The sequence below is a fragment of the Phascolarctos cinereus genome, unplaced genomic scaffold, assembly GCF_003287225.1.
Source record: "Phascolarctos cinereus isolate Bilbo 61053 unplaced genomic scaffold, phaCin_HiC Scaffold_5;HRSCAF=322, whole genome shotgun sequence".
In the NCBI taxonomy this organism is placed as follows: Eukaryota; Metazoa; Chordata; class Mammalia; order Diprotodontia; family Phascolarctidae; genus Phascolarctos; species Phascolarctos cinereus.
In genome coordinates, this window is record NW_027555958.1 from 347,136,475 (window position 1) to 347,151,070 (window position 14,596).

Here is a 14,596-nt window from a genome sequence, read left to right on the forward strand (position 1 = left end):
ATGGAGGGATATGATCAGAGCTGTTAAATGAAAAGATTAGCCTCATGGCAGGAAGATGGACTAGAAAAGGAAGATGTCAGAGACGTGAAGATTTGATTAGTATGGAAAAGGTAATGAATGCTCAGACCAACATCATGATAGTGGAAGGGTTGAGGAGGGGACAGCTTGACTTCTGTCTGCCCTGTACCTGTGAAAGTTTGTCCTGTACAGCATGTTTCCATTTCAGCCCATTACACTATGGCAAATTGGGCATCTTGCCCATTTCCATTTTTTTTATGTGTCCAGAGCATTGGAATTTGTTGCAATATAGGTCGTTAGTATTTTGGTTCCATTTCCTGATATTATTACTGGCCTTCTTGCTTTCATATCAACCGTGGCATGTAAGTGAAACTGCTCAAAATAAAAAGTGTCAGGCAAGATATCCACAGTAGGTTCACATTCACGTGTTAGAGTTTGGCGGGGGTGGTGGGGCAAGGAAGGGAGAACCGTTGTACTGCTTATGGATCATTAAATGTGAATGTGAAGAGATCATGGGTGTGAACTGGAGGAATGTATAATGAGTGACAGAGTCTGTATGTCAAATGGAGGGAGTGAACCCAAAGGGATGGGGGGAAGAGTGCCAGCATGTATTTGACAAAGAGGGTGCATGACAAGTGGAATTGTGTATGGGTTGGAGAGAAGAAATCTATTCATCATTGGGTATATCAAAAAATAAAGAGGGAAGAATGGAGAAATGAGGAAGGAAGGAGTACAGGGGTGAAGAAGAAAGAACAAAGGCTGAGTGTTTAAGGAGCCAGTACTATGATGATGTGATATTTACTGGAAAATGCAGCCTGGGCTTGTTTAGTATGTATGGAAGGACTTTTCAGAAAACAGTATTTTTGTCATCAAAAAAATCAGTTTTCCCCAAACTTGATGATAACCCTTGAATAATGAAGTGAAATATATTTCCTTACCAAGGTCTGTTTTCCCTGAAGTCTGTTTCCTTACAACAGTATTTTGTTTTTCACCTTTTCAGGGCATACCATTGCTTTTTTTGTAGAAGTAGAAATTAAAATAGAAGAAATTTAAAAAAGACAAGTGATATCATGGAGTTTTTGAAAAGATTTGGAAATAGATTAAAAAGTAATCAAGGCAAACTCCCATTTAGCTCTCTGAAAATGAAGTGAAGTCAGTAAGTGATAGAGATGTTGCCCAGAAAGGGTCAAAACATATGATCAGTGTCATCCTCACTCAGGAATGTTTCAAGCACCTCATTAAAATCAACCTTTGAACAACAAAGACTCTTCCTACGTCCTCACAGACAGATTAGTCAGACCTGAAGTGGACTTATTTCTAATGACAGAGCAAAGTATAGTGCTTCCCTGGGTGGGTTTTTTATTGGCTATTTTCAACACTTGGGGCTTTGATGACCTTAATGAACTTACTGGATTGAAGTAATCATTTCTGAAAAGCCTGAAACATTCACTGGACAGCCTATTCCTTGAGACTATTTTCCTGCCTAATCAATGTGCAGTACAAGGTGCCCACAGGGACTGAAATAGCCCTGGTTGCCTTTTTGGTAGCAAAGTGTCACACATGTATTCCAGTCTTGTTCTTCAAAAGGAGCTCTTGGCCACTGGTTGACCAGCTCATGGCATAATCCAACTGTTTATATTTCACAAGGGGCAAAAATCTATCCCATGCCTGGCTAGCATACTTCAAAGCCACAAACTAATGAATTATAAATGTCTGGCCAGAAAATGAGTGCAAAAATGAATGCTCCCCTACTAGACTATAGACTTTTTGAGGTCAGAGATCATACCTGATTTATCTTTGCATGCCTAGAACAATGTCTTTTACAGAGGAGGTATTTAATAAATTTGGGGAGGGGGGCAGGCATACTAGATTTGGGTTTCTATTGGTGTAGGGAGCTCCTAATGACAAATTTCCTTCATCAGTTTAGATTGGAACTTGTTCTGTAACTCGTGGTGTTATAGAGTTGCCTGGGAAACTCTGAGGTTACATGACTTGCCTAATGCCACACATCCATTATGTGTCAGATGCTTGACTTGAACCTAGATCTTCATGATTCCAAGGCCAGTCTTCTGTCCCTCCTGAGTACATAATAAATGTGGTAAATAAATATGTTCTGTTCATACACCAAGGGATTTCAGTTCTCTTGTTTTCCAGCATCGTAAATGTTCTTCTCCCCAGCATCATAAGCTCTGTCTGTGGAGATCAGAGAATTATAGGACTTAGACTTAAAGGGGACCTCAGAAATCATCTAGGCCCTGAGCACAAGGCCTCTCTTACTGCAACCTTAAATTGCCTTCTCTTTTGGGGCTGCCACATCACTGCTGCCTCGGCTTGCCCTCCTAGGCCACCAAAACACCCATATCCTTAATAAGCAAACTGTTCATGCCTCCAAAATGAAGTGAGGTAGGATGTAGTTTGATGTGATAGAAAGAGCATTGGATTTGGAATAGAAAGGTTGAGTTTCAATCCTGGCTCAGCTGCTGGAAAGGTTGCTTCTTGCTGGGTCTGTTCATTTTTTAAATACATTTTTACTGATTTATCTTTTAGCATCATATTTCTCATGGTATCTTTCCCCTCTCCCTCCCAGAAAGCCATTCCAGATAACAAAAGGGAAGAGAAAATACCAGCAAAATCAAATCTGTAAATATATATTATGTATAATACCTGTGTACCTTCCATCCCTGCGAAGCAACGGGGCAGAGGTGTCTTCTTTCTCTTCTTTGGAGCTATGCTTGTTCTCTATAGTTTTGCAATTATTTGTTTGTTTTGTGGTTCTTTCCATTTACATTGTTGTAGTCATTGTGCATATTATTTTTACTACTTTACTCTGCATCAGATCATGTAAATCTTTCCATCCTTTCTGTGATCATATTCATTTCTCACAGCATGGTAACACTCCATTATGTTCATGTACCACAATTGGTTTAGCCATTCCCCAATCAAGGGGCGTCTACTTTGCTTTCAATTCTTTGTCACCACAAAAGTGCTACTATAAATATGTTAGAGTATGTGGGAACTTCTGACAACTGTTATTTTTTTAAAATTTCCTTTTGACCTTTTATCTATTGGGGAATAATAGCATTTTCATATACCCACATACTTGTTAGTTGTCTATATATCTTGGATACCAAACTCTTATCTGAGAAATTTAGTACAAAGATTTTTTCCCCATTTGACTACTTTTCTTCTTATTCCAAATATGTTAATTTTGTTTGTGCAGCAGCTTTTCAATTTCATATAATCAAACTTAATGATTTTATCTTTTGTAATCACCTCTCTCTCTTATTTGGTTAAGAATACATCTCCTACCCACAGTTTAAAAAGATATATACATATATATATATATACACACACACACACACACACACACATATGTGTATGGTCTGCTTCTCTTCCCATTTTTTATGTTATGATCTTTAATATGAGTCACATTCATTTTGCATTTATTGTGGAATGTAGCAAATGATTTTTTGTTTAAGCCTAATTTCTGTCAGATTTTTTTCTGGATTTAACAACAATTTCTTAATCAAGCAGAGCATATCCCTACTTAAGTAATTTGTCTTTTTTAAAATATTTTTCCAATTTATTTTCTATTAGGCCAGTGGTGATACTTTCACAGAAATCCTAAACCATGGGCAAAAAGATATGGTGAAAATACTGTCTATTTTTTGGCTAGTCAGAATAACCCCTCTATAAACAAAAAAACCTGCCCACTTTAATGCAAGTCCATGCAGTTCCTTCTATGGGAAAGATTGCTATTTTTATTACTATTAATGATAATCAATATTAAAACTTCTTAGCAAAATAATTACTCCTGTATAGAGTATTTAAATTGGACAACACTGATACTTCAGAGACATCATATTGGCAAAGCACACATGTGCATTGTAATAATATCCAAATAAACAAAAGATTGAGAAAAATAAACCTTTAATGTCATAACAGGGTGCAGCCTTAGAACAAAATGTGTCTGGGTTGGAAAGGTCCTTAGAACACTGAATGTTATGGAATAATTCCAGGTCACCTTCTTTTCTTTTCTGTTTTAAGTGTCTCAATTTTTTAATTAATTAATTAATTTTTTAGTTTCCAACATTCACTTCCACAAGATTTTGAGTTCCAAATTTTCTCCACATCTCATCCTTCCCTCCACCCCAAGATGGAGTGCATTCTGAATATCCCTTCCCCTAATCTGGCCTCCCTTCTATCTCCACCGCCTTTCTCTTATCCCTTTCCCCTTCTGTTTTCCTGTAGGGCAGGATAGATTTCTATACCCTATTGCCTGTATATCTTATTTCCCAGTTGCACATGGAAACAATTTTTAAACATTTGTTTTTAAAACTTTGGGTTCCAAATTTTCTCCCTTCCTCCCTCTCCATCTACCTCATTGAGAAGGCAAGCAACTCGATACAGGTTATACATGTGTAGCCATGCAAAACACTTCCATAGTAGTCATGTTAAAAACTAACTATATTTCCCTTAATCCTATCCCACCCCCCATTTATTCTATTCTCTCTTTTGACCCTGTCCCTCCTCAGAAGTTTTTGCTTCTGATTGCCCCCTCCCCCAATGTCTCCTCCCTCCTATCGTGCCCCTGTTCTCTTATCCCCTTTCTTCCTATTTTCCTATAGGGTAAGATAGATTTCCATGCCCAATTGAGTGTGTATGTTATTCTCACCTTAAGTAAAATCCAATGAGAATAAAATTCACTCATTCCCTCTCACCTTCCCCCCTTTCCCTTCCACTGTAAAAGCCTTTTCTTGTCTGTTTTATGAGATAATTTATCCCATTCTTCCTCTCTCTTTCTCCTTCTCCTAGTATAATCCTCTCTCACCTCTTAATTTTATTCTTCAGATATCACCCCTTCATCTTCAACTCACCCTTTGCCCTCTATCTATTTATCTATCTATACATACATACATATAATTTTTTCCCTTCAACTACCCTAATACTGACAAAGGTCTCATGAGTTACAAATATCATCTTTCCATGCAGGAATGTAAACACTTCAACCTTAATAAGTCCCTTATGACTTCTCTTTCCTGTTTACCTCTTCATGTTCCACTTGAGTCTTGTATTTGAAAGTCAAATTTTCTATTTAGCTCTGGACTTTTCATCAAGAATGCTTGAAAGTCATCTATTTCACTGAATGTTAATTTTTCTCTCCTGAAGGATTATACTCAGTTTTGCTGGGTAGGTGATTCTTGGTTTTAATCCTATCTCCTTTGACCTCTGGAATATTATATTCTAAACCCTCTTGTCCCTTAAATCTTGTGTTAACCTGATTGTGTTTCCACAATATTTGAATTGTTTCTTTCTGGCTGCTTCCAATATTTTCTCCTTGACCTGGGAACTCTGGAATTTGGATATAATATTCCTGGTAGTTTTCCTTTGGGGATTTTTCTTTCAGGAGGTGATGAGTGGATTCTTTCCATTTCTATTTTCCCCTCTGGTTCTAAAATATCAGGGTGGTTTTCCTTGATAATTTCTTGAAAGATGAAGTCTAGGCTCTTTTTTTGATCATGGCTTTCAGACAGTCCAATAATTTTTAAATTCTCTCTCCTGGATCTATTTTTCAAGTCTTTTCCAATGAGACATTTCATATATTGTCTTCTATTTTTTCATTCTTTTGATTTTGTTTTATAATGTCTTGATTTCTCATAAAGTTATTAGCTTCCATTTGCTCCATTCTAATTTTTAAGGAAATATTTTCTTCAGTGAGTTTTTGGACTTCCTTTTCCATTTGGCCAATTCTGCTTTATAAGGCATCTCCTCATTGGCTTTTTGGATCTCTTTTGCCATTTGGGTTAGTCTATTTTTTAAGGTGTTATTTTCTTCAGTATTTTTTTGGGTCTCCTTTAGCAAGCTATTGACTCGTTTTTCATGATTTTCTTGCATCACTCTCATTTCTCTTCCCAGTTTTTCCTCTACTTCTCTCACTTGCTTTTTAAAATCCTTTTTGAGCTCTCACATGGCCTGGGACCAATTCATATTTTTCTTGGAAGCTTTGGATGTAGGAGCTTTGTCATTGTCTTCTGGTTGTATGTTTTGATCTTCTTTGTCACCAAAGAAAGATTCTGTGGTCTGACTTTTTTGTGCAGTTTACTCATGATCTCAGCCAATTACTTGAGTTATAAATTCTTTGTTAAGGTAGGGGTCTGCTTTCAGTGTCAAGAACATACTGTCCCAAGCTTTGGGGATTTTGTGTAGCTGTTTTCAAAGATATTTCTAGAGACCTGTAAATTTTCAGTTTTTCCAAAGTGGTACGATCAAGGCTAAGGTGTTTACTCTTTTCCTGGCCTGTGCTCTGGTCTATGAGTTACCAGAAGCAATCTTTTCTGCTTTGGAACTGTGAGGAGGATTTGCTTTCCACAACCACTACAAACTCCACCATGCCAGTGCTCCTCCTTGCCCCAGGATTGCCACCCAGAACTGTGACCCAGATCCAAGCATGGGCAAAGCAAGAGAATCTTTCCTCACCACCAGCAGAGATTCCTGAAATCCCCCTCTGATCAGCCACTCGATTCCCCATGTTTGTGGGCCGAGAGCCAGAAGCAGTTGCCACCCCGGGGCTGAGCCGGGACTGGGGTGGGACCAAGCTCCTTTCTCCCCAGGTCTGACAGATCTTTCATACTGACCTTCTAAGTTGTCTTTGGTGTTTGTGGGTTGAGAAGTCTGGAAACCACTACAGCTTCCCTTGATTCAATCCTGTGAGGACTGCTCCAGGTTCACTGAGGCTTGGTCTTTGCTGGCTCTGCCCATACCGAACTGTGCTCCTCTCCCAGCCTGGCACAATAGACTTTTCCATTCAACCATCCACGTTGTTTTGGGCTGGAAATTTGTTTCACTCTGTCTTTTTGTGGGTTCTACTGCTCTAGAATTTATTTAGAGCCATTTTTTACAGATATTTGGGGGGCGGGGCTTGGGAGAGCTCAAGCAAGCCACTGCTTTTACTCCACTATCTTGTAATTTGTCTTTTTTGATCGATTGAATACTGGGTTATTGAGTCCCATTGTTTTTGATTCTGCCTTGTCTTGTTTAGTCTGTTGATTCACTCTTTTTTAAACTAATACTAAATGGTTTTGATGACTACTGCTCTCACATTTCTTATCTGTAAAATGAGGGAACTGAAAGATGATTTCTAAAGTCTTTTCCAGGTTTAAATCCTATTATTCTCTTATCCTTTGACTTCCATAATGATTCTACAGGGGAAAAGCAGATTGATTCCAAGCCAGAAAACTAGGGAGAAACTCAATACAGAATGAGAAGGGCATTCTTAGCTTGGGCCAGAGTGAACTGACAACAATGGATTCCTACAGAACCACAACAAAGACTTAGGCTATCATATCTTTGGTTAGGTAAAATATATTAGGAAACTTGGGGGGAAAATGGTTTGGGGTACATATGCATATATATGTATATACACATATTCTTTTTACCCATGGATGCTGCAAATGACTTTAGTCCTTTTACCCCTAAAGTCCTAGGAGAAGACCCACTGAGGCAGAGTTGCATGAAGCGGTGGAGGATGAAGTAGGGTTTGGAGACAGCGGTTACAGTGTTTGATCAGCTTACAGCAGGATTCATATACAGGTTCAGTGCCTAAATCAAAGTGCAGGCTGGCCTGTTGAGAAGTTAACTAAGCAGAGGGAGCTCACTTCAGTGTCTAGGTTTTGTAGACAGGGAGACCAGAGTCCAAAACTTGAGTTTTCATATTAGGGAGGTTCAGATACCTTTTTTATCTGGCTCCCTTGGAGACTCCAGGTATGTAGCCTAGGGGAATGCTCTCCTTTCCATTACTCTCCCCACCCCCACACCCATGAGGTAGTTTCTAAGATACTGTTTGGAGGTGAAAGAATCAGGCTAACAGAAGCAAGTTTGTGTTCTATTTAGTCTGTGCTTCCCAAAGGGCAAATGAATGCCCACAGCCTTCCTAGAAGGTCACTGTTTTTTTCTTCTATAAACAGAAAAGCAGATCCAGGAAAATAGACCAAATTTCAGCTTAGGGCATTATAATCACAAGACTGTCTGTGAAAAGACAGAAATCTGTATAATTGGATGTCATTAACAGGCTATTGATCTTGGGCAAGGTACTACTGTCTTGGCCTCAGTTTCTTCATCGGTAAAATGCAATGCTGAATCTAGGTCATTTAATCTTGACCTACTCTGATTCTAATTTAAACCATTTTCATGTCCCGGAAATACTAAAGCATGCTTCCTGCTGCCCACTATCTCAGTTTAGGCATTCTGAATGTGGCCAGGGTCAAGGTGGAGAACTGTCAGGGACCTCTATTCTGGCTTAGGACAGACTGACAGAGCCTTATGGAATATACACTGGTGCTGGCCAGTTCATAGTAACAACTCACAAAGAATTTGAATCCCTTTTTTCATAACAGTGGTAGCGGCAGGTAGTACAAGTATTATCATGCCCATTTTACAAATGAGCAAACTGAGTTGTTAAAAATACATCTTCAACTATGCCCAAAGGGCTACATACCCTTTGATTCAGCAATACCACTACTAGGTCTGTATCACAAGGAGAGCAAAAAAAGGGAAAATGACATATCTATACAAAAATATTTATAGCAGCTCTTTTTGTAATGGCTAAGAATTGGAAATAAAGGGGATGCCCATCAATTGGGGAATGGCTGAACCAGTTGTGGTATATGATTGTGATGGAATATTATTGTGCCATAAGAAGTGACAAGCAGGATGATTTCAGAAAAACCTGGAAAGACTTATAGGAACTGATACAGAGTGATGTGAGGAGAACATTGTATACAGTAATAGCAATATTGTATGACAAACAACTGTGAGTGACTTAGCTATTCTCAGCAATACAGTGATCCAGGACAGTCCCAAAGGACTCATGATGAAAAATGCTATCCACATCCAGAGAAAGGACTGATGGCATCTGAATACAGACCAAAGCATACTATTTTTTCACTTTCTTTTTTTGTTCAAGTTTCTTCTACAAAATGACTAATATGGAAATGTATTACATGATTACACATGTATAACCTATATCAGATTGCTTAGAGTCTCAAGGAGTGGAATGGAAGGGAGGGAGGGATAGAATTTGGAACTCAAAAATTAACTAATGTTAAAAATAGTTTTTACATGTAACTGGAGAAAAAATAAATTTTTTTTTAAGTACACCTTCAAGGAAGACTTACTGAGGCCAGGACTTGTAGTTTGTGCTCTGGGGCACAAAGCCACCCCATTCTGCTCTACTTTTAAATCTTTAAGCCTGAATTTCCATAGTAATGAGGTTCACCACGTTTTAAAATGCATTTTGATGTGCTACAAAAAGTGGACTTTCTTTAAAATACAAAATAAAGGTTACCTTTCCTGACAGTGCTTTGGGATCTTTTCATTGGAGTTTGAAGAGTAAATGATAACGCTATCTAATGTTATCTAAATGCTACATCTCTGGTCCAGTATAAAAGAGAAGGGTGAGACAGGTGTCCTGTTAGCAGGAGGAAGCAGGCAATGCATAAATAAGGATAAGAGTTTTACTGAATTAGCAACTCTGGAAAGTAGAATACCCAAGCAGCAGGAATGACAAATAACAACAAATCTTTGAAGACATCTGGTCATCAGTCCTGGAGCTCATGATTGACTAAGTGATTCATAATGGAAAACATTTAGTTCACAGTTTGCATCTTCTCTCTCCCTGCATCCTTACCATCATGTGATTTGCATCCTCCTTTAGCTTGTAAATTCAAGAATAAAAGTAGTTTTTCTATCTTCACTTTTTTTCTTTTAGAATTTAATGTTTTTTCCTTCAACTTTGAATTTTCTAATTGCTACTTCATTATGAATGGCTCCAGTTCAGCCTCAGATTTTGGGAGCCTTGTGAAGAGAGACAAATGTCAGGCTGACTGATGTCTTCTCCAAGAACCACATGTACCTGAGGGCGATTCTGTACTGCTGGCTGATAGCCTGTTAAGAGAATATTAGCTTATCATCTGTTCAGTATCAAGGGTTTCCATCACACATACATGATAATGCAGAGAGGCAGATTTTGCCTTCATGCAAGGGGAAAGCTTACTAACCACTGGAGCTGTCAAGAATTCCCCGTTCACCCTGAGAGGTAGGAAGTTCCTTGTTACTGGCTGTCCACAATCTAAAGCTGGATGACTCTTTGTTGGACCTCTTGTAAGTGGAAGTCTTCTTTCCATGTATGGATTAGATTGCCTCAATTCATTTATTTATTTATTTTTTATTTTTAGATTGCCTCAATTTCTACACGGTAAAATGAGATTCAACAGTTCATTTATTTTGTTGTTGCTGTTGTTGTTAGGGTTACTAACCTGGTAGATGAGAACACTATAGATATCCTTTAGCTAGATTTTTGCAAAGCATTGGGTAAAGTATGTCATGCTATTCTTGTGGAACAGGTAGAGAAGTGTGGGCTAAATCAGTGGTTCTCAAACTTTTTGGTCTCAAGACCCCTTTACACTCTTAAAAATTATTGAGCGTTCCCACCCCACCAAACTTACCATATTAAAAATTAAAACACTCTAATATTATTATTATGAAAAAGGTTTTGATCTCATGGGGCCCCCTGAAAAGTTCTCAGGAATCCCCAGCTCACACTTTCAGAACCACCAGGATGGGTGGTAGTATAGATACCTGGGTTCAGAATTGGCTGAGCTTCCAGACCCCAAAAGGAGTCAGTCCTTAATGGTTTGATGTCACCTTGATAGGAGGTCTCTAGTAGAATGTTCCAGAAATCTGTGCTGGGCCCTTTTTTAATCAGTGACTTGGATAAAGGTATCAATGCCATAATTATCAAATTTTCATTTGATACAAACTGGGAGAGAGAGTTAATATACTGGAAGAACTGAAAAGATCTTGATAGACTAGAAGACTCTGCCATACCTAATGAGATACCATTTAATAATGGTAACTATAAATTCTTGTACTTGGGTTCGAAAGTTCAACTTCGCAAGTACAAAATGGGGCAAACGGGGCCAGAGAGCACTTGCAAAAGATCTGGGGATTTTAGCCAACTAAAATCTCTGTTTGAGTTAATTAACAGTATGATAGGAAACTGCCTCTTGGGAGAGGCACACCATCCAGGTAATAAGGAGGTGATAATCCCCTGCTCTGTTCAGATTCTACCTGGGGTACTGTGTTCAGTCCTATATGAGTGTCAGAAAAACGGGAAAGAGCCTGGAAGTCATCCCAAATGACAATCAGTTGAAAGAACATGGGATGATTGGCCTGGGAAAGAGAAGACTTGGGGTGTGTGTGTGGGGGGATGCTGGTGAGGGAAGATAGTTTGGTTCAAGGACATTTGTCATGTTGGAAAGGTAATGAACTTGCTCAACTTGGAGCAAGAGGCCATAATCAGGAGCAGTGGGTAGATGTTGCAAAGAAGCAAATTAAAGCTTGGGATCAAAGGATAGGGCCCTCAGAAGTCATCAGGTCTACCGCTCTTCATTTATAGATAAACTGAAGCACACAGAGCAACTAGGAGGTGTTTGAGGCAGGATTTGGATCCAGGTGTTTCTGACTCCAAGTCCAATCAATACCCTATTCAACTTTGTAATCATTATGATTTTCCAAAAGTGGTTTTCTGCTACAGCAGCAGTTCTTAACCTATGTAAAGTCTGATGATAAATTTCAGGGTGTCTGTGAATTTTTTTTTTTTTGGCGAGGCACTTGGGGTTAAGTGACTTGCCCAGAGTCACACAGCTAGTGAGTGTTATGTGCCAGAAATCACATTTGAACTCACGTCCTCCTGACTCCAGGACCAGGGCTCTATCCACTGCCCCACCTAGCTGCCCGTCTGTGAACTTTTAACAAACATTTTGATAACTGTATTTTAGATAATTGATTTCCCTTGTAATGCTAAGTATTTTATCATAGGCAATTATGTTATTTTGGGAAGACAGTGATAATAGAAATGGTCCAAAGGCTTCATCAGACTGCCAGAACAATTTATATATAAAAAAGGGTAAGAAGCTCTGCTTTAGAGGCCTCTCTCTGACTAAAGAAAGGCCTCCAAGCAGAGGCTGAATGAAAACTGTCATATATACTATAGTGCTGAATCCTGTTCTGCTATGGATCGGACCAGATGACTTCTGAGGTCCTGAGTTTCTGTATCCAATAAACATTTAATGATCAGCTCCTGTTGTGTGTAAGGCATCGTGCTAGGTGTTGGTGAAACAAAGACAAAACAAAAAGTCCAGGCCTTGACACTCTCCTGAGATCATTTAACGTTTCCCTGGTTAACTAAAGACAAGATCACTTGAAGAGGGAGGAGCTCGGACAATGAGGGGGAAGCCATTGGACTTAGCTGGTCTCTCAGCCCTTTCCAGATCTATAATCTGTAATGCTAAATATTCTCTGGGGTCCAGTTCTTCCCATTCTGGGACTGAACTGAGGGTTTGTACATGACTGTCTTGGGGCCGTTCGGCATCCGTCCCAACCCTAGTCAGGCAGGTCAGCGCCACATGCTGTGACGCCATCTCTGATTCCACGGCATCTTCTTCTCCAGGTTAAACCAGCTGGACAGGCACTGCCAGTCCACTGCCCAGCAGCTGGTGTTGCTCCTCAAGAGGCAGAATGAGCTTTTCCTGGAGCGGCAGAACCTAACGGAAGAGGTGCAGAGTCTCAAGTCCCAGGTATGCACTCTGAAGTCCCAAGTGCCGAGCGGAGGGGAGCCTCTAGTGTGAGATCGCCAAGGAAGAGGCTGATGTTGAGCAGTCAGTGGGGCTCTCCTCCTGTTCCCTCCCACTTCTCCCTGCTCGCCTGATTGTTCTTCCCTCTTCCCTCCTTTCCTCAGTCCAATTCTCTCTGCTTTCCCCTCCCCTTATCTGTTCCTCCCATCCCAACTGCCTTAGAAATCAAGCTAGTCCTCACAGACCAAAGCATTCAGGAAGCCTTGAGTGCCACCATGTGCCCAGCACTGTAGTAGGCACAGCAGGAAATATATGGAATGTATGACAATAATAGTCCTTTACCCTCCAGGAGCTCACAATCTAATTAGAATCCAAACCAACTGCACTGAAGTTAAAATGAATAACTTATATATACACAGCATTTTTAAGGTTTACAAAACTCTTTCCTTTGAGGTAAGTAGTGAAAATGTTACCCCCATTTTACAGATTAAGAAACTGAGGCCAAGAGAAGTAATCTGCGAAGAGTCACACAATTAGTGTCAGAGCTGAGATCTGAACCCAGTTTTCCTCATTAAGTCCAATTCTCCTTCCTTTATCCCACTGAAACAATAGGAAACAGTTATCAGGTAGTATCATTCAGCTTTAAATTAGAATGGAAAGAGCAGGGATCTTAACAGACAGAAGACCTGCATTCCAATGTCTGCCAAAGTCATTTAACTTCTGAGTTTCAATTTCATCATCATTAAAATGGCAACAATAATCCTTGCATTATCAACCTTATAGGTTTATTTTGGGAAAGGTACTTTGTAAAACCTTTATGCTTTATAAAAATGATGATGACTAGGTGCTTCTTAAGTTCAGAGGAAGAGATCGGTGTGATTTTAAGGGGGACAGAATCTCATTGAAATCAACAGTCTCTATCCTAGGGTGAGGTGAGGTTGGCTCTGTAGGCTAAGCTATTGGGGTACCAGAGGAGGGGAGTCCAGTCCTGTAGAGGGGAGCCCTACAAAAGGCCTGGTAGTTGGGCCCAGCGTCAGGGGCTTGTGACCTAGGACAAGGTTGGGTGACTCGCCCCAGGTTGCAGAGCACGAGGAAGAGCTGAGCCTCAAACGTAGGTCATTTGACTTCAAATCCAGTGTTCTATTACCCTATGCTCTGCCTCTTTCTAGAAGGATATGGGAAGGGTCCAGTCCTGGGCCTTAGGTTTCTATGAGCAGAAGTTAAGAGCCAGTATTGAGGGGCAGGTAGGTGGTACAGTGAAGAGCACTAGCCCTGGAGTCAGGAAGACCCGAGTTTAAATCCAGCCTCAGACATTTACTAGCTATGAGACCTTGGGCAAGTCACTTAACCTGATTACCTCATCCCGCCCCCCCAAAAAAAGTTAGTGTTGAAGGGTATCAGAAGCAGAGTGGCCTAGTGGATAGAGCTGGAATAGACTCCCTGGCTTCAAATCTCACATCTGACACTTACCTTAATGGACCTGTTTCCTCATCCGTAAAATGAGAAAGTTAATACTCAGTGACCTCTGAGGTCTCTTCTGGCTCTGTCCCTCAAGCTGTCCATCCTGGCATCCCATGCCCTCTCCAAGTCTGTTTCTGCTTCTGTACTTCAATGGACCTATAATCTTACTCGTGGAGGTATTTCCTTGGCTGGTGTAGACCTCAGCCTATCCAATAGGATGGATCCTCAGAGGAGGACCTTCCCTGGGAGCTGGAGGTCAACTGTATCTTTTTTTCTCCCTTTTATATAGGAGGTAATACTAGTTATACTCCCTAAGAGGGTTGTTGTGGGGAACGTATTCCTAGCTCTGTAAATACTCTGTAAGTATGAACTATATATGTTCATCTTTCTCATCCCTACACTGCCTCACTGGCCCAAATCCCTTTGGGGGTGGGGAGCTGGTGACAGACATAAAGAATGAGGGAGAAACAGCACAGAAAAGGTGG

General features: G+C 40.1%; 1 protein-coding gene across 1 annotated transcript in view; it reads left to right on the top strand.

Moving 5' to 3' along the window:
* The window catches only part of SDCCAG8 (SHH signaling and ciliogenesis regulator SDCCAG8), a 261,854-nt gene that overhangs the window by 234,126 nt on the left and 13,132 nt on the right, over positions 1-14,596 (top strand). The window contains 1 exon segment of the mRNA XM_020982077.2: positions 12,527-12,653. Coding sequence (XP_020837736.1) covers positions 12,527-12,653 — 127 coding nt within the window.